This window comes from Pristis pectinata, chromosome 18, assembly GCF_009764475.1.
Source record: "Pristis pectinata isolate sPriPec2 chromosome 18, sPriPec2.1.pri, whole genome shotgun sequence".
Lineage (NCBI taxonomy): Eukaryota > Metazoa > Chordata > Chondrichthyes > Rhinopristiformes > Pristidae > Pristis > Pristis pectinata.
Genome location: NC_067422.1, coordinates 26,563,609 through 26,582,771, shown reverse-complemented (window position 1 = coordinate 26,582,771; position 19,163 = coordinate 26,563,609). Strand labels below are relative to the sequence as shown.

The following is a 19,163-nucleotide window of genomic DNA, read 5'->3' as shown; positions in this document are numbered from 1 at the left end:
AGATAAATCCCAAATGACATCCTTACAATGTGTTTGCATTAAAGCAACTGCATCACTGTTCTGGAAAATTGAGTAAATTGTTGTTTAAGTGATTTTTTTTGACATGATAAATGTACAGGACATTAAAGTAATGCATGAATGGTCTAATGATTTGTGTGTTTTCTGTTAGGTGAAATTAGGTGTAAATATCTTAATTGGTTGCTTGAATTAATGTTTTCGAATGTAAGGGAAACTTTTGATATGGAAGACAGATTATCTTGTCACACACTGAATTAAATTGACATTACTAAAATAGCACATTTTCTACTGGTCATAGACTTTAGTTTTGCAAGGGACAAAAACCAAATTATAATCATGTATTTTCTGATGAGTTCTTACCAGCGTGGAATTAATTGCATTATTTTACCTTTTTATTGTTGTTTGAACCGCTACAATTATATAGTAATTTTTGTGAAATTGTGTTTCTTACATTTTAATAGAGTACTGTTTAACATCCAATTAACAAATAGTTTCTTTCTGGTAATCCTATTGATCAGGTATTGGATAGGTTTTCAAGTAATGCACGTTTGTTGTTATTGTTTTATTGAGATTAATTTAAAATCACACCACCCATCTTGGTATCAATCATATGTGATTTGTAAAATCATAATTCTATAATGACTATTCATAGACATAACTGGTACTGGATAGTTTGTTATAAATGAATTTGTTTGCTGCTCATTGTATGTATTAAAGAAGATTCAGTAGGTGGCAGTGAGTTGCAAGGCTCTAATCTATTTACCTGGCATTTGATAATTTCATGCACCAGAGAGAATGTGTCTTGAACATTAGCAGAATCTTGAGTGTATGTCAGTGTCTAACAATTGCTGCCGATTTGTTATTGCCCATTATGCCTTAAATTTTCTTTTAAGATTCATTTATGCTCATCTCAGTTCGGTAGATTATGCATAACAATGAAGGTACAATGTTGTTATGCAGCACTTGGTATGATTTTGTTTGTCATTACTGCTGTGAACAATAAAGTATGATTAGCAATTTTCCATTTTTTAGGAATTAAATGTTACAACATTTTAGGGTTTTTGACTTGGGGAAGAATTAAAAAGAAAATCATTTTGAACACTGGATTTTTAAAGTGGAAGTTTTTTGATAGCTTTGAGATGATGGTTGTTAAAATGATGAAGGACTATGCTTTGGAGTTGTTTTTGAAAGGACTGCATACAAATGCATGATATCCTTGTGGTTATAACTCCAAATTAACAATCCCATCACAACAATTTATGAAAATCAGTTCAGCAAGTCTGGTAATTTATGGGTTGGCACAAGGAATTAACTCTGAAAGCTGTAGATTATAATGAAAACCCAGAGTTCACAATATCTTTCATAGAAAGAGGGCAAATGAGTAACAAGAATGATTGTGGGAAGGAATGATTGTCTGGTAAAGAAAAGCTTATGCAATGATAGTTCTGTTTTTAGCATTCTGAATAGATTAAATAATGTTGATAATAGCAAGCTACTACCTCATCTGAACAGCAGAGATTTGGAGCTAGGTCTGAAGTGAGGCAAGTTTGAAACAAAATCATTGGAGACTATGGTGGTAGCAATTGGTGTTGTTTCATTTTAAATTGGATAAATCTCTTTCAAAAAGTAGCATTTTATCTTAAAATGTTCAAGTAATTTAAAACACGATATGTTATTTTATTGTAAAAGATGCATGGCTTTGGAGCTATGGTTTTCAATGTCCTTGCAGGAAGTCCATCTCTTTTCTAAACTATCTGATGGAATTTAATTATCTTGATAGTAACTCTACTTTCATTGTACAAGATAACAACTGGGAAGATTGTAGGCAGATGAGGTAAACCTTGGTCCATTTTTGACTATAAATTATTATGTTTCGTTGTTATTTGTCACCCTTTCTAATCTGGCCTCCATATGACTCAGTCATATGTAATTGTCTCTTGATGATTTTACAGCAACTAGTGATAATTACTGGCTTGTAACATTGTCTGCGTCTTAACAAATAGAAAATAAGTATCTATCCTGGTAAACAAATACTTCTTCTGGCCTTTGTTCCCAAGCACTTCGTGAAGAATGTCTGGCTTTGGATTCTAAACACAGCCAAGGAAAAACAGAGCCTGAAATATTTAATGATTTTGTTTTGTGTGAGAAGTGTGAGGGCATGGCTTCAGAGTCATAGAGAGATACAGCACAGAAACAGACCCTTTGGCCCACCAAGTCTTTGCCGATCATCAACCATCCATTTACACTAATCCTTCATTAATCCCATTTTTTATACACTCCATGTTCTCATCAGCTCCCCCCCTCCTCCACCGCCCAAATTCTATCACTGACCTACACACCCAAGGCAATTTATAGCATCCAAATTAAGTACCAACTTGCACATCTTTGGGATGTTGGAAGAAATCAAAGCACCTGGAGGAAAGTCATGCGGTCATGGGGAGAATGTGCAAACTCCGCACAGGCAGCATCCAAGGTCAGGATTGAACCTGGATCTGTGCTGCCCAAATCTACCAAGAGTGATTTGGAATTGTGGCAAGTAGCTGCTATTTTATGTTGTCTAGAATGACATAATGATATAGGGAAGGGCAGCATCTCAGTATTTTATATTATTAGATGAGGATAGGTTATACATTGATTATAACTTGTTCCTTCCTATTTTTACTTAGTGTAAAAAAAAGGCAACTTAACAATTCATATCTGGACCTACCGTATCAAATGCTTAATTTTCTATTGCAAAGTTTGAATTTGTACAAATGAAAGATCATAAGGAAGAATTATTGTCGTATCCTGTCACTTCTGCTCCTGGACTGGAAACATGATACCTAGCTTGCAATCTCTCCCACTTCTCAGTTCATCAGCATTTACAAATGCAGGATTTTTTACATTTTAACCAAGTTTCATATGTAGTCATGTGGAATAACACAAATTTGACCTGTACCTAAACTAATACCTGATTAAATATTGGATAATACATTTTCATATACACGGTACTTTAGGCTAACTTGTAAATGATTAGCATCTGTGTCTAAGGGAATATTGAAATCAAGGCAGAAACGTACAGTTACATCTTAGTTTTTACATTTTGGAACATAATTCTTGCTACTTGACACTTATCTTCTTTGATGTGGCAGTGTGAATGAGAAGTTTTGAAATGATTACTTTTTGCAGATAAAAACCCAGCTTTTAGTTAATTTGGCCATTTGGACCGGGAAAAAAAATGAACATTCTGGTCTTCCTTTTCAATTTGTTTTGAAGTAGCCTGTATGGATAATTCCATTGCATGATTTAGCTGAGTCAACTGAAGAAGAAAAGTTACAATACATGATCTGTGTCTGAAACAACAATGATAAAAGACAATTAGTCGTATTGAATAATTAATAAAAGCTATAAAATGAACTACATCCCTCCATTTCTTTAAACAAAATCTCCTGTGTTGGCATTTATGTGAGCCTACAGTAAATAAATTGGCTGTAATCTTCTTAACATTAAGACCAATGAACAACTTTTGGACTGTAAAGTGCTTTTGGACAGATGTCAGAAGTTCATGAAATGCTTTATTTAAAAGCAACTTTTTGTAAGACCATCTGATTTTGTTAAATATATTTAATTAAATATATTTTGTGGGTTTTTGAGCAGCAGTTTACAATTATGAAAGATCAGTGCTTCACCTTCTATAAGGGATCTGGGGCTTGTGAAGGTAAAAACATTAAATGTCTTTACAACCATTCAGATGAAAGAATCCTCATTGTGACAGGCAGATTCTAAAATAGGAAGTCTAAATTGTAATGTTAAATTCAATATAAAATCATGAGCAGAAATTGATATGGGGTGGGGAAGCAAAATGGGATTAAATGTGATAATATACAGAACAAAAAGTTTCAACTTTTTAAATCAACTGCAACTGAATGCTGAAGAACATAAGTTCTACACGTGTAGAATGAAATTTTCTGGCCCAGTGAGGTTGACTAGATTTACCATGATGTTTAAAAATCCATTTACACCAGATGCATCAGGCATAACTTTTCTGGCTTGTTTGGTGGGTAACTGCTGGGTAAGTGCTGCAACTTCACATCTTTAATGTGCTTTAATGCTGAATCTCCAGGTGCAGTTTTGATAAAGTTTGTAGGAAGACAAATTGACAAGCAGCTTCTGGATATCACATGTAAACACAAATACATGGATGTTGGAAGATAATCCTAATGTTATTCGTCTGCAAAATATGAGCAAATCTGCTAATTCCTAGATTTTCAAATTGGGTTAGGATGGGTGTTAGGAATATGTGATAAAGTTAGAGAAGGGGCAGAAATTTCAAGGCAGCTTTTTATTCAATGTTATGTTTAGAGTAGAGAATTGGGGGCTTTGAACCATAGAACAATACGGCACAATACAGGCCCTTCAGCCCACCATGTTGTGCCGCCCTTCAAACCACACCTAAAACTATCTAACCCCTTCCTCCCACATATCCTTCTAACTTAAATTCCTCCATATGCTTATCTAACAATCTCTGGAACTTGTCCAATGTATCAGCCTCCACCACCACCCCAGGCAGCGCATTCCATGCGCCAACCACTGTCTGGGTGAAAAACCTCCGTCTGACATCACCCTTGAACTTCCCACCCAATACCTTCAAGCCACGTCCTCTTGTTTTGAGCATTGGCGCCCTAGGAAAGAGGCGCTGGCTGTCCACTCTATCTATTCCTCTCAATATCTTGTATACCTCTATCATGTCTCTCCTCATCCTCCTCCTCCTCTCCAATGAGAACAGCCCTAGCTCCTTTAGTCTTTCCTCATAATCCATACTCTCTAATCCAGGCAGCATCCTGGTAAATCTCCTCTGCACCCTCTCCAACGCCTCCACGTCCTTCCTATAATGAGGCAACCAGAACTGGACACTCTGTGTGGCCTAACCAGAGTTTTGTAAAGCTGCATCATCACTTTGCAGCTCTTAAACTCGATACCCCCGATTTATGAAAGCTCACATCCCATCAGCTTTCTTATCTACCCTATCCACCTGCGAGGCAACTTTCAGTGATCTGTGGATATGAACCCCCAGATTCCTCTGCTCCTCTACACTGCCTAGAATCCTGCCATTTACCTTGTACTCTGCCTTGGAGTTTGTCCTTCCAAAGTGTACTACCTCACACTTCTCTGGATTGAACTCCATCTGCCACTTGTCAGCCCAGCTCTGCATCCTATCAATATCCCTCTGCAAGCTTCCACACTATCCACAACACCACCGATCTTTGTGTCATCTGCAAACTTGCTAACCTAGCCTTCCAGCCCCTCATCTAAGTCGTTAATAAATATCACAAAAAGCAGAGGTCCCAGAACTGATCCCTGTGGGACACCACTAGTCACAGCCCTCCAATCCGAATGCACTCCCTCCACCACAGCCCTCTGCTTTCTACAGGCAAGCCAATTCTGAATCCACCTGGCCAAGCTTCCGTGGATCCCTTGACCTCTGACCTTCTGAAGAAGCCTACCATGCGGAACCTTGTCAAACGCCTTACTAAAATCCATGTAGACCACATCTACTGCACTACCCTCATCAATCTTCCTGGTCACCTCCTCAAAGGACCCTATCAGGCTTCTGAGGCAAGATCTTTCCTTCACAAAGCCATGCTGGCTGTCCCTAATCAGTCCATGTTTCTCCAAATGCTCATAGATCCCATCTCTTAGAATCCTTTCTAACAGCTTACCCACCACAGACGTAAGGCTCACTGGTCTGTAATTCCCTGGACTATCCCTACTACCTTTTTTGAATAAGGGGACAACATTCGCCACCCTCCAATCCTCCGGTACCTTCCCCGTTGACAACAAGGACTCAAAGATCCTAACCAACGGTTCAGCAATCTCCTCACGAAGCAGCCTGGGGAATATTCCGTCAGGCCCTGGGGACTTATCTGTCCTAATATTTTCTAACAACTCCAAAACCTCCTCTCTCTTACTATCTACATACTCCAGAACATTACCCTCACCTACACTGTTCTCAGCATCAAGACCCCTCTCCTTGGTGAATACCGAAGAGAAGTATTCATTGAAAATCTCAACCGCTTCCACAGCTTCCAGGCACATCCTCCCACCTTTGTCTTCAATCGGACCTACCTTTACCCTAGCCATCCTTCTGCTCTTTACATACGAGAAAAAAGCCTTGGGATTCTCCTTAACCCTACTCGCTAAAGCCTTTTCATGTCCCCTTCTCGCTCTCCTCAGCCCTTTCTTAAGCTCCTTCCTTGCTACTCTATATTCCTCACGAGCCCTGTCTGATCCTTGCTGCTTACACCTTATGTATGCTGCCTTCTTCTTCCTAACTAGTTGTTCCACCTCTCTTGTCACCCACGGTTCCTTCACCCTACCATTCCTTCTCTGCCTCACCGGGACAAATTTATCCCTAACATCCTGCAAAAGATCCCTGAACATCGACCACACCTCCATAGTACATTTCCCTTCAAAAATGAGAAAATATCTCTTTCAAGAGAGGCACTGCAAAAAATGTTTGGCAACCTCTGATGCAGAATTTTGTTTTTAATGCAGAATTTGGAATTGGCTCCAGGAAACAGTGTATATGGCAACATGAATCTTGTTTTTTTTTGTTGGAAGAAATATATTTAGTGTTGATTTTGCATAATATCATAAGTTTTGGGTCAAGCATCTGTGTTTAATTATTTTATAACAGGTTCCACATTCATTTGAGTAGAATAGGCAAAGTAATGTCTGTGATAAAACAGCTAATGAAAGCTATATATTTGTTTTAACTCAATGCCCTATCAATCAGTTAAGCGAGTTTGAGTGAATGAGGATCTGCTGCATATAAAGACGCAAATAATTGACAAATGATGATCTACGTTAAACTGATGAGATTCCACAAGAAACAGTACATTTCTTACTACTTCAATAAATAACATCGGCTCAGCAGATATATTACAACACAGAAAATTAAGAGAGAAATCAAATGTACTTAATGTGCGACTTTCATGGTTCAACCCTGAAAATCTTGAATCTTAAGGTGTGTTTTCACCAACAACCATTTAACTCCTTATTCTCATGAATAAATTATTGTAAATAAAAAGGTTTAGTAATGACTACTGTGTGTTAATGAATACATTGGCTAAGGGCTAATGACTGCGTGTTTAATGCATGGGATAGATGAAAGAGATTAATCATGGATTCTGAAAGAGCTGTTATTAATTGTGATTGCCCAGAGGTTACATTAATTATATGGAAAGCTGCATCAAACTTACCAGGAAACAAACCTTGGATGATCAACATACATTAAGAGGGAGTGGAGATGTATCTGATTTAATGTTAGCTTTATTGGGCTGCTGCTCCTTCTCACCTACACTTGTCATATTTGTTCAGTCCACTGTCCAGGAAGGCCTGTTTGTTGGCATCAATGATTATGTCATATTAACATGAAGGTTATTGCTGGCTGTGTGGAACCTGCACATCAGAAACCACCATCCGAGAACTCCACTTAACCAAATATGAAAGCAGCTGTTAAAAATTCTCAACCATCTACAGTACTTGATTATCCAAAGTGTGTCTGACGAAAGGAAATCATGATGATTTGTGAAATATGACATATGAAAAATAATTCATAATTGAATAAAGTCCATGCAGCTAAAAGGATAGCATACATTATTGCTTAAAGCATTATTTCCTGTAGGTGTAATAGTTTGCTTACTTTCTCCCACTTCTTAGGTCGGTTGGGTTTGTGTGTTTTCGAGCCTCTTCAAGAAATAACCATCATAAAACAACTTCCAAAGGTTAAGGTCCATCATTACAGACCAGGAAATGGGGAATGGCTCCAGTTTCGGAATTTTTACCTTCCTAAATGCCAGGTTAGTATGTATATTTGAGTATTGGATAGACCGTAGTGAGTGTGTGTTTCTTGAACATAGTTTGTCAATGTAGGAATCGTGGTTGAGTGTGGGGATAAAACAAATGGAAGAAAAATAAAAGAGGAAGAGGAAACTTTTTATAAATTTTAATTCTACAGGATTCCTACAATACTGGATGATGATGTGCTTGACAAATATCTTAAGCTCTTTCTCAGAAAATATATCTCTTAAAGCTTGGAAAAAATGTGACCAAAGTCAGAAGTTTTCAGAAGAAATGAGAAAAGCACTTCCCTGAGTGTAAATTTGTACACTATCCCTTGTCTTTGCTTGTTAGTGTTATACACAATATGAGATATTTCAAATTGAAAAATCATTGATTTTAGTCACTTAAGGATATATTTAGATCAGGAATAAAAAGCAAAAATCTGCAGATGCCAGAAATCTGAAGTAAAACAGAAAATGCTAGAAGTGCTCAGCAGGTCAGGCAGTATCTGTGAAGAAGGAGAAAAATGTAACATTTCAGGTGGATTATCTTAACAGGAACTGTTTCACATTTTCTACAGAGACAAGGATAAGACCTTGGTGGGTTTCCATAGCAGTGCATCTGATTTGGGGGAAATGAGTTCAACATGAAAATGAGGGCAGGTGATGTTAAAGGAAGGTTAGTTGAACTTCTGTTCAAGGAAAGAAAAGTGAAGATGATCCCAGTGTGGAATGGAAATATAGAAAGATTGGATGCCCATGATGAAAATGAACCAGTTCAGACCAGAAAACTGGAAACTTCTAAGTGATAGGGATTGATGGAGATGTCATGGATGCAAGTGGGAAGAGACTGGACAAGGAAAGAAAGAATAAAGGTAGGAAGAAATAAGTTCTGTGGGACAAGAACAGGTGGAAACAATGCGTTTACCAGGACAGACTTGTTGTGGATCTTGAGAAGAAGGTAGAAGTGGGTTGTATGTCTTGAGCATTCTAAATCTTTCCCAAGATTCACAAACAGGACTGTTGTAGTAGACCCATTGTTTCAGGTGGTTGTGAAGAAGTAGTAGCAGCGAGTGCAAGTATAAGAAGTTTTGAGGACTTTACCATGTTTTTTTTAATAGTTCTGTATTACACAATTAGCTTTTTCCTTTATTATACTTACTTTCTCACTTGTATTTATCCTCTTTTGCTTCTCCCTCTCTTTTATTTTTTTACATACGCAGTTATTGATAGTGCTTTTTTTAATAAATGTGAGTACCACATTTAATCACGCAAAGTCTGAATTGCACTGTATATTTCTGCCTCCTTTGTTCGTTTATCGGGAGGATTTACTATTTATTTCACCAGACTTACTATTTATTTCATGAGAATCTAGGAGTATATTGTTTAATCTCTGAGTTGTTCATCCGGTGCCCCACTTTGAGCTTAAATGATTTAGTTTATATTGTGATTGATTTAAAATATTGACTAGCTAGATCAGAAGAGAAGTAACACTGACCGTTGTATTATATGGTTGCATTCTTGCATTGTTCTACTTCTTTCATGTTGTGATTGATTATGTGAACAGACACAGTGTGAAGTATTCAAAGAATTGTACTTCAGTCACAGCTGATAAAATGCTGATTGGACTGCCCTTGCTATAAATCCTAACTGGGCAGTTAATTGATTCTTTCAATGGTAATATAACATTTGCATCCATCACTTTCATGTTTTTCTACCACAATATTTCTGATTTGCCACAATTTGTTTACATGTGATGCTAATGTAACATCTAAAACTGACCAAAGTTATGATGTTTTTCATATAAAATGTTTCTTTGATGACTGAATATTTTGGAATATTTTGATTTGATGTAAAAACTTGAATCACTCAAGTTACAAAGTATATTGTGAATGCATTTAACATTCAGAACATTTAAAATAATTTCATGGAAATATAATTGAAAAATGGATGCTAAGTAAAGAGGGAAACATTGGTAGGTATGACCAAAATTTTGGTTGAAGAAGTGGGTATTGGGAGAAAAGGGAGATGGAGAAATGTTAAGATTTTGTGGGGAAATTCTACAATATGGGGTGAAGGTAACATAAGGCACAACTGCACAACAGGTCAGAATCAGTTTTTGGAGTTGGATGTTGATGGGGTAGGGATATGGGCGAGGAAGAGTAATTGCTGTTGTAACACATGTGGACCTTGGGGATGTTGCAGAGATTGGGATTGAAAAATGAGATTGAAAAAAATAAATTTAATCAGACATTGGACAGCACTGATATTTGGTCTGGGATAAGATATGCTTACAGTGCTTTGGATGAACTAACACTTAGAAAGTGGAGGAAAGGAAGGTGGCTGGTTTACAATTGAAATGTGAACGAAAAGTGATAAGGTACAGATGATGATTAAAAGGACCAATGTATTGCGGAAGGACAGGGGCTGACAATATGGACATTATTTTGTGCTGGAGATGATACTCAGGTGTTTGCATACTTTAGGTTTGCATGGGACACCTTCATTAAGAAAGTTCTGGTTTAGTCAAACTTGGGGTCCGGGGAGGAGAAGGAAGATGTTGTTTATATTTGCGGCAGAGACTGAAGATTTTGGCTTTGATCTTCCCAAGTTTTAAAGAAAGAAGGCATGATTTATTGAAGTTTGGGTGATCGGTAAACAGTTTAACAATGCAAAAGCAATGGAGAGATCAAGGGAAGTGGTGGAATTCAGTGATTTTAGCTTCCACATTGAATCTCTTGCTTTTGTATGATATTGCCATGGAACAGAGCAAGGATGATGGTGGAGAGCAGAATAATGAAGGATTCTAACAGAGCTCAAGTAGTAATTGTGCATGAATGGGAAGAAAAGTCATTGTAGAAGATGCTTTGGCTGCAGTTTTGAGTGGTATCTTGGTGATGTTAATCTGAGCAAGTGGAGAACAATGGGAGATGGTGGTGGGACAATGCAGACAGTTCAGGGGAACTTGATACACCAAAGTCTTAGAGAGAATTTTATTTGTGTCTTTGGTTTGCTGGGGAAACCTGATCGATGATTCCAGTAGAGTTGAGGGGAAAGAGAACATACATTTTGGCATTGACAAGATGTTCAAGAACTTTGGAGGGAGGAAAAAGACCAAACATATTCATGGTTTGTTTGGCCTGAATAACGTCTTCCCTGTCAAAAAAATGTTTTTGGAAACCTGATATTTTCAACTTGCCCTTAAAGGAATATTCTGTAATAAAATAATTCAGTGGGCATACAAGCAAATATGAAAATTATTTCTGATACTTGTAAGTCAAGATATTGGCTCTGGTGTCATCAGATCAGTGGGGGATAAGTCCAGAAAAGGGGCAAAATATTTAGAAAATTTAAGGGCATTAAGAGACTGCTTTTCAAAGCATGTGCTCTTGTCCTGGCCTGTATGTTGTTAGAAAATGGGCTGCCCCATAACGATTTTGTTTTTTTGCCTATGGCTTTTAAGCATATTCTTTGAGTTGTGCATTATTATTATGAAGCTTATGTTTTACCACAACAAGACTATATTTAGACTTGAAGTGAAGAAAGGCACCTACACTCTGTAACCTATATTTTAGTTTATGCTGTTATGCAAGTAATTATTTTTAATTATTATTTTGATTGCTTAACATGTTTGTATTTGGGGGGGATCTCAAATTCTTCAAGGACTGAAGAATCTATTGTAGTCTTTCATTAAAAATAAATATACTTTGGTATCATGTTTAACCGATTTTAAGACTTTGCTTTTATTTGTGTTTAGAAAATTTCAACAAGAGCTGGTACTTGGCAATTTAGCAGACTAATGGTGGGGAGTTGCTGTTCAACAGATATTTTCTGGGATGCTGTAATTATAGAAACTTCTGAATTTGTAGTGGTATGGACAAAAGTTTAAATGTTGTTCTTGCTGGAAAATGGAAAATAGACCAAGAAATATCGTGGTCATTTTTATAATTTCATCTATTCAAGACAAATAGCTTTTTGCAAAGATTACTTTTAACAATTTAGTGACAGATTAGTGTAATTTTTATCTTTAACATTACAATAAACCTGATGTTCCCACTTGGGTGGCCAACCAATAAAATGACCTCACAAACACATTAAAGTTAATGCAGGAAATCTTGTAGAAGTGGTCAGCATTTAGTGAAATCATTTTTCAGATTGACATCCAGAAACATTTTTTCTTTGCTGCTTATTTCAGTCAGTGAATTCCTCTCTGCAATGCTCCATTTGAATACTTGATTTCTCACTATGTTTCTGCCCTATTTTCTTTTACAGACTTTTAATACCTCTCTTTAACTCTAGTGTCTCTAATTTTAAAACAGAAATGAAAGTTTGTCAAGTGTCAGGAAAGATAGCACCTTGGCAACAGATTGGAGAAATTTTTGATAACTACACAACCAGCAGACTGGTAGTCCAGTAGGAAATAAATCAGATCCTCTAGGCATTCCAATCTGCTTTTATTATGAAGCTCTTTTGACAAGCTTATTTCAGAGAACCTGGTCCCTTTGTGGAAACAGAAGGCACTCAGCAGGTCAAGCAGTCAACCATAGGCAGAGAAACAAGAATTAACATTTTCAGTCAAGGAGCTTTTATCAGGACTGGAAAAAGTGAGAAAATAATCTTGTTTTAAGTAGCAGAGAGGGGAGCAATGAGATGTAATGTCTGCAATATGGTGAAAAACAAAGTTGTCAAATAGTTCATGGAGAAGGGAGAGTGCACCAGGGAGTCGTGAAGTCTCGCAGTCAGAACACCGATAAGGTCCCTCCCACCTTCCACCCCACTAACCTCCACACTCAATAGATGATTCTTCATAACTTTGGCTATCTGCCGCAGGATTCTACCACCAGACACATCTTGCTCTCCTTCATCAACATTGCAAAGAGATCTTTCTTTTCATAACTCCCTGGTCGACACTTTCATCTCCACCAACTTGCCTCCATGTCACAATGCTTTCCCATGCAGCCACAGCCAATGCAATACCTGTACTTTATCTTTTCCCCACCAACCTTCCAGGAATGAATCAGTTCTTCCAGGTGAAGAGATGATGTTCTTGTACTTTTTCCAACATAGTGTATTGCAGCTGGTGATCACAATATGGTCCTCTTTACATTTGGAGAAACCAAATTGAAATGGGTGACTGCTTTGCAGGGCACCTCCCTTCAGTCTGCAAGAACAACCCTGAGCTCCCAGCTACCTGTCACTTTAATTCTCCATTCCATTCCCACTCTAACCTCTCTGCCTTCAGTGTCCTGCAATGCTCCAGTAATGGCCAACCCAAGCTAAGGCAGAGCATATCATTTTCAATCTGGCCACACTAGTGCCCTCAGGACTCAGTTAATAATTTCACCTTTTCTTCTCTGTTCAAGAATGTGGTGATACCTTTCAGTTTCAATTTCTTTTTTTCCCCTTCTGACTTCAACTGCCAGTTTTCAATGTAAATGTTATCATGACAACTCTGATCTTCACCCTGTCTCAGAGATTCCGTCTGTCCTTTACAACACAAAACACACTTGTTTTCTCACTTTTCCAGTTCTGGTAAAGGATCCTTAACCTGAAACATCAACTTTCTTTCAGTACCCGTGGATGTTGTTTAACCTGCTGAATTTGGATCTCCAGCATCTGCAGTTTCTTTTCACTCCAAATGCTAGTTGTTTCCTACAACTGCCCCTTTAATAATGGAGATGTTATCTGGGTCTGATAGCTATTTATTCTTAGATAGAGCTTACCACTCCAGGTGAAGATACAATACTTTAAACACAGGCATCATAATTTCCTGGAGATTAATTATTTAGCAAAAAACCTAACTTGCAAAAACTGCAGATGCTGGAGATCGTTCAGTGCCATGTCAGCAAGGTGACAGTGGTCTTCTGTTTTCATACTGATATAATATGTCCGATTAAATAAACTAATGTTTAGTGTAATCTTTCTTTCCAACTTTCCAGGCAAGATTCTGTGGATGTGTGATGATTGGTGTGGACTGGGTGGGCATGAGGGCCTGTTGCTGTGCCATGTGACTCTGTGTCTCCTTGAGAAGGAATCAACTGTAAATCCTTTGTAAACGAACATTTGGCCTTTTAGAAACGTTATTTCACTTTCAACATTTACACAGCTACAAATACTTGTTATTAAAATCAATCACAAATTATTTGCACTGTTAAACAATAGAATACCAATAATTTATAACTGAACTAAATTCAGAAAATATTTAAAGTATATCTTTAATTTTAAATTGCCTCAACTTTTAATTTAGCATTTGAATATTTTTGAAAGTATCTGAGTACCATTGATATTCAGAAGTATTGTGCTTTTGACGGTTGGCTCAGCCAGATGATACAGAAGGCTACTGAAGACTAGGGATGATGGTAAATTGGCCACTGGTGAGCACTGGTAACTTGCTGCTGATGGCGAAGATGAAAGCCAATCTTTAGAATTTATTAATGTATTAAAAAGCTGAATGTGTTAAAGCACCTAAATGTTAAATATAAGCATTAACTGCAATTTATTGATGATCCTACTTATGAGAAACAATAACTTCTATGAATTTTCTATTTATGCTGTATCTTTATCTTGCCTAATTCTGCAGGTATGTTACTGCTTTCAGTGCTATTGCTCAGAGGGCTTGAATAGTCCATTGTTTTCTTTCACTTTGTGTTAAGTGATTGGGTATAAGTTACTGTGCCTCATATGGTTTATAATTCCATTATATGATTTCAGTCTGATGCATTGCGTGTTTAATTTGCCAGTAATATTTTACAATTGGAAACATAGAAAAGCTATTTTAAGTCCAGTGCTAACAAGAACACAACTACTTTGCCAGGAAAGTTAATGTTTGGTTTCATAAATTTGTTTAACTACACACAAAAATAGGCAATTTGTGAACCTGAAAGCAGTTGTGGTTGGTGTGCAGCAATGAATTCAACCTAAACATGAAGCAATTAGCAAAAGTATACAGTTTTGCATAATATTTGATCTTTGTGCACCAAAGCCATCATGTGATGTTTTTAAATAATTTAAATGCATTATTTCATTAAATCAACCTGTGTCTGATTTGTGGGTTAATTGTGGCATCTTTGTAAAAAGCCTGCACTTACAGATTCAAATTGCTGGTCTTCAGGAGGGTATAGTAACTATAGACAGAGAATACACTGACTACAGTACTGTAAAGATTAAACTTTTGATATGTATTTGCATAGTGGTACTGTATTCTAATGAGTCGTATTGCCCTATGAATGTGGTTGCAAAACCCTGTAAGTGGAAACGTGGTTATGACAATTGAAAAGAAATGAGAAATTGAAAACCTGGAAGTAGGTAAAACTGTCAAACAACTGAGGAATTTTGAGTCCATGAACAGACTGGTCATGAATTGGAATAGGAAAGGTGACACTGACTTTTTTATGCCATTAGCTCTTCTTTGGGTGCTGTGTCAAATAGAAAATAACTGAAGGGGACATATGACATTTGGACAAAGCAGTGCTGGGAATGTTCAATCAACAGAGGTTTGAGTCTGTCTATGTCTGAATTTCTTTGTGGTAAACAGGCCAAGTTTTCTTTTGCTGCTCTGAAAATGGATCATCTGGATTGCTAACTCAGTTTGAAAAAGTGACATGGCATTAGCCAGAACTGCATTCACGGTGAGACATAAAGAGAAGACAAGTCAGCCAAGGAATTCAAAACGGACTTTGAGAAAGGATTGTACCTAACAAATTTACAATTCTTACAAACTGAACTTGATTAGAAATATTAACTGACAAAGACCCTTGGCATTTGAGGCCAAAAATATACTCTGGGCCATGTGCAGTATGGAGGGGCTAATGCAGATGTGTAATGCAAATATAACTGGCTCACATAAACTCAGCCTCTGATTAGCTGAGCAAAAAATTAAAAGAAGAAACCAGTCGATTATTTTGGCCAGAAATCAGCACTGCATTTTTGCATGGAAATGTTAGGTGGAAGCAATTGCATCCCATGTCTAAATGCACCAGCAATCGAAGGCCTTGGCTGTCTTGTTGGTCATGATTTTCCATTCTCATCATCATGCATGTCTTCTCGTATCAGAAGATGGAACTTTTGAGTCAAATTTTTACCACCATTGAAATGCAGATTCTGTAATTCAACCTATGTACCAATGATTGATTGCATTACCTTTGTATTATCTCTGTTTTTGTTCCTTGCATAATTGAAAGAAGATTATAGTTTTAAGTAGATAAATAATTGAGGAATATGACACTTGGATGTCCAGTGATGCAAATTGTTTTAAGAACTTATGTTTTGATCTGGAATATGATAGCCCACAGTCCATTATTCTGCTCAGTGTGCTCAACACTGTGCTGTCATTTCAGAAATGATGCTTTGCATGGTGTCTCAGTGAGTTAGCATATGGTATACTTACCAATTGAATCCCAGTTTTAAATTCCAATATAGATGGATGCAAGAAAGCTTCCTGTCTGCCAAATGCAAGGGGTTCTAAGTGGAACAAATGGGTATTTGTAATCAGGTTCACAGTGAATGAAATTGCCCATATTTCAGAACTTATTACTATCATTAAATTGCCAGCCTTGTTGAAAGAGGCCAGAAGCATAACTGATATGGAGAGCAGAGAAAATAATACACTATAGAATTACCATACATGGATGGAGATTGACTCTACATTTTCCTTGTGCTGTTAGCTTATTTAGGAATTGCTTAAAACTGATTCATGGTGCTAAAGGTGAAATAGTATTGCATTTGTCATCACTGATATCACTAACTTTTGTGATCACAAAGCTTAAATAAACAACATATTTTGATGCAGTTAACTTTAGATCCCAGCAAGTCTTCAAAGCATTTTTGCTAAGAGGGGATTCTTTCTTGGGATCACGACTCCCAAGGCATCTCCAGTGCATAATATGCTTTCTGGAGGCACCGTGCCTTCAGTGTTGTTTTTTGTTTGAATTTTTGCTGGGTGCTGTTGTGAAATTGCTAGTAACTTCAATCTGCCTGATGTGAACAGGCCAAATTCCACACTTTGTAGTACATTGATGTATATATTTCAACTCATCAGAACATAGAACGGTACAGCACAGGAACAGGCCCTTTAGCCCACAATGTCTGTGCTGAGCATGATGCCAATTTAATCTGCACATCTGGCTGCACACGGCCAATATCCCTCCATTCCATGCCTGTTCATGTGTCTGATTAAATGCTTCTTAAATGTCTCTATCCTATCTGCTTCTATCATTTCCCTAGCAGCATGTTCTAGGAACCTACCACTCTCGGTACAAAAAAACTTGCCTCGTAAATCTCCTTTAAATTTTCCCCCTCTCACCTTAAAACTTTGTCCTCTAGTATTTGACATTTCCACCCTGGATCGCATCTGAATCCTGGAATGGTTGAGCTGCCAGTCCTGGCTTTCTCTCAACCAAATTTCTGTAATGGCTACAATATTGTAGTTCCATATACTAATACAGGCTCTAAGTTCATCTACTTTACCCTTAATACTCCTTGCATTGAAATAAATATACTTCAGCCCATCAGCCCCACCATGTTCATTAACCTAGCCCTGCCTGTCCTTCCTTTCAGACTTACTTGACCTAACCTCTACATTCCCCTCATCCCTCCACTTGCTGATCTACTGCTCTAGTTCCCACTCCCGTGCCTCGCTAGTTTAAACCCTCCAAGTGGTACTAACAAATCTCTCTGTGAGGATATTTGTGCCCCTCCAGTTTAGGTACAATGTGCCTTTCTTGTACGGATTCCACCTGCCCTGGAAGAGAACCCAATGATCCATGTATCTGAAGCCTTCCCCCTGCACCAGCTCCTTGAAATCATTCCGAATGTAAGCATCTGCTATAGATACCGAAGCATATACCAATTTTTGGACTGGATGGGTGGATCAGTGAAATTTTAATGGGACGATTTCACTGAAGTCATATTCACATTCAAACTTTGTACACTGATCTTAACAATAGATAATTTTTGCCAAACTGTAACACAAGTGACATTGTTTTATTTCCATTTACAACTCGGTACATAAAAGTAGGCCTCAGATTCATATTGTTTATTTGAATGCTTATTAGAAATGTTTATTAGAAAGATTGTTTTATCCACATAGTCTTTATTAATTTTCTCCAAAACGTTTAATTAATGGAGTGTCTTGATGATTTTGCCAGGTCCATTAATTTTAAATTGTAGCTTAGTCAGATGACTAGTATATTATACTAGCTGTAAGATGATTGAGATTTATTGTATTCTGGTTTATGGGTTAAGACAACAATAGTGATGAAAATGCTTTTAATTGAATGGATCCAAAGGGTATACCTGAACAAAAATCAAAATTTTCATAAAGTCCTGGTAACATTTTCCTTCATACTTTTGCTTCCCAATATACATCAAACAATTGTTTTTGTTAGCTTGATATCAGTATGCAAGAGGTAAAATTGGCCACTTTGTCTCTGAAATTCTCCTCAGTTATAGGTTTCCTTACAGGACTCAGGAGCTTCAAGCAGCTCTTCACATGAAATAAATGTGTGATGTGTTTAAAAATAGTGGATTTTCTTTCAAAAATGAAACATAACAGAGGTCCATGGGATGAATAATTATACTGTGGAACATAATCACTAATAATTATCCCAACAATTTTATGTGTTGCTTATTTAAAGGTAAGGGTAACTTAAACTTTCTAATTTGGTTTCAAATTAGAACAAATGAAAGCTAAATACTAGACAGCAATTTACATTGTTTTTTTTCCACATTGCTTTTGAAAGCAATCCACTCTAAATTTAATTTGCTTGTATGTGGTCTGATATAAAGCATAAAATATTAAACAATGTTTTGTACCTAAATTAAAACACTTCATTATTCCTTTCTTCTGCAGTATGTAACCAAAGTTGACAAAGGCCTGCACCAACGTGTAAAACCCAAGGCTGAACCACCAACATCATCCTTTTCAGAGAAGCCACCTCTGATCAATGATGTTGTTGCTCGATCTGTTCAACAAGTTCCTACAATTACACCATATCCGTCCAGTCTTCACGAGGATGAAGAACACGTGCCAGGGAAAACAGCAATGGAAGAGGTATCTGAGGATAAAGGAACTTCTCAAGATATTAGTAAAGGCAAACAATGGAAGGAGGTGAAAGTGCAACTATCAGATCTACCAGGGATCTATGCAAAACTATCTAAAATAAAACTCACAGGTACTGTATGATGATATCATCTATCCCCTTTAATATAGAGAGAACAATGTGTTTTGAAGCTGATTTAATTTTTCTGAGGGAGAATGTCACTCTTGCAATGTTTGTTTATTTAAAATAGATTTGCCAAGGGCAAAAAAAAAAGCCAAATGAT

The 19,163-nt window shown here is 37.1% G+C and overlaps 1 protein-coding gene across 1 annotated transcript in view; it reads left to right on the top strand.

Moving 5' to 3' along the window:
• The window catches only part of LOC127580123 (protoheme IX farnesyltransferase, mitochondrial), a 117,779-nt gene that overhangs the window by 8,577 nt on the left and 90,039 nt on the right, over positions 1-19,163 (top strand). Inside the window, exons 2-3 of the mRNA XM_052033336.1 lie at positions 7,720-7,859; positions 18,691-19,012. Coding sequence (XP_051889296.1) covers positions 7,720-7,859; positions 18,691-19,012 — 462 coding nt within the window. The remainder of the gene's footprint in view (positions 1-7,719; positions 7,860-18,690; positions 19,013-19,163) is intronic.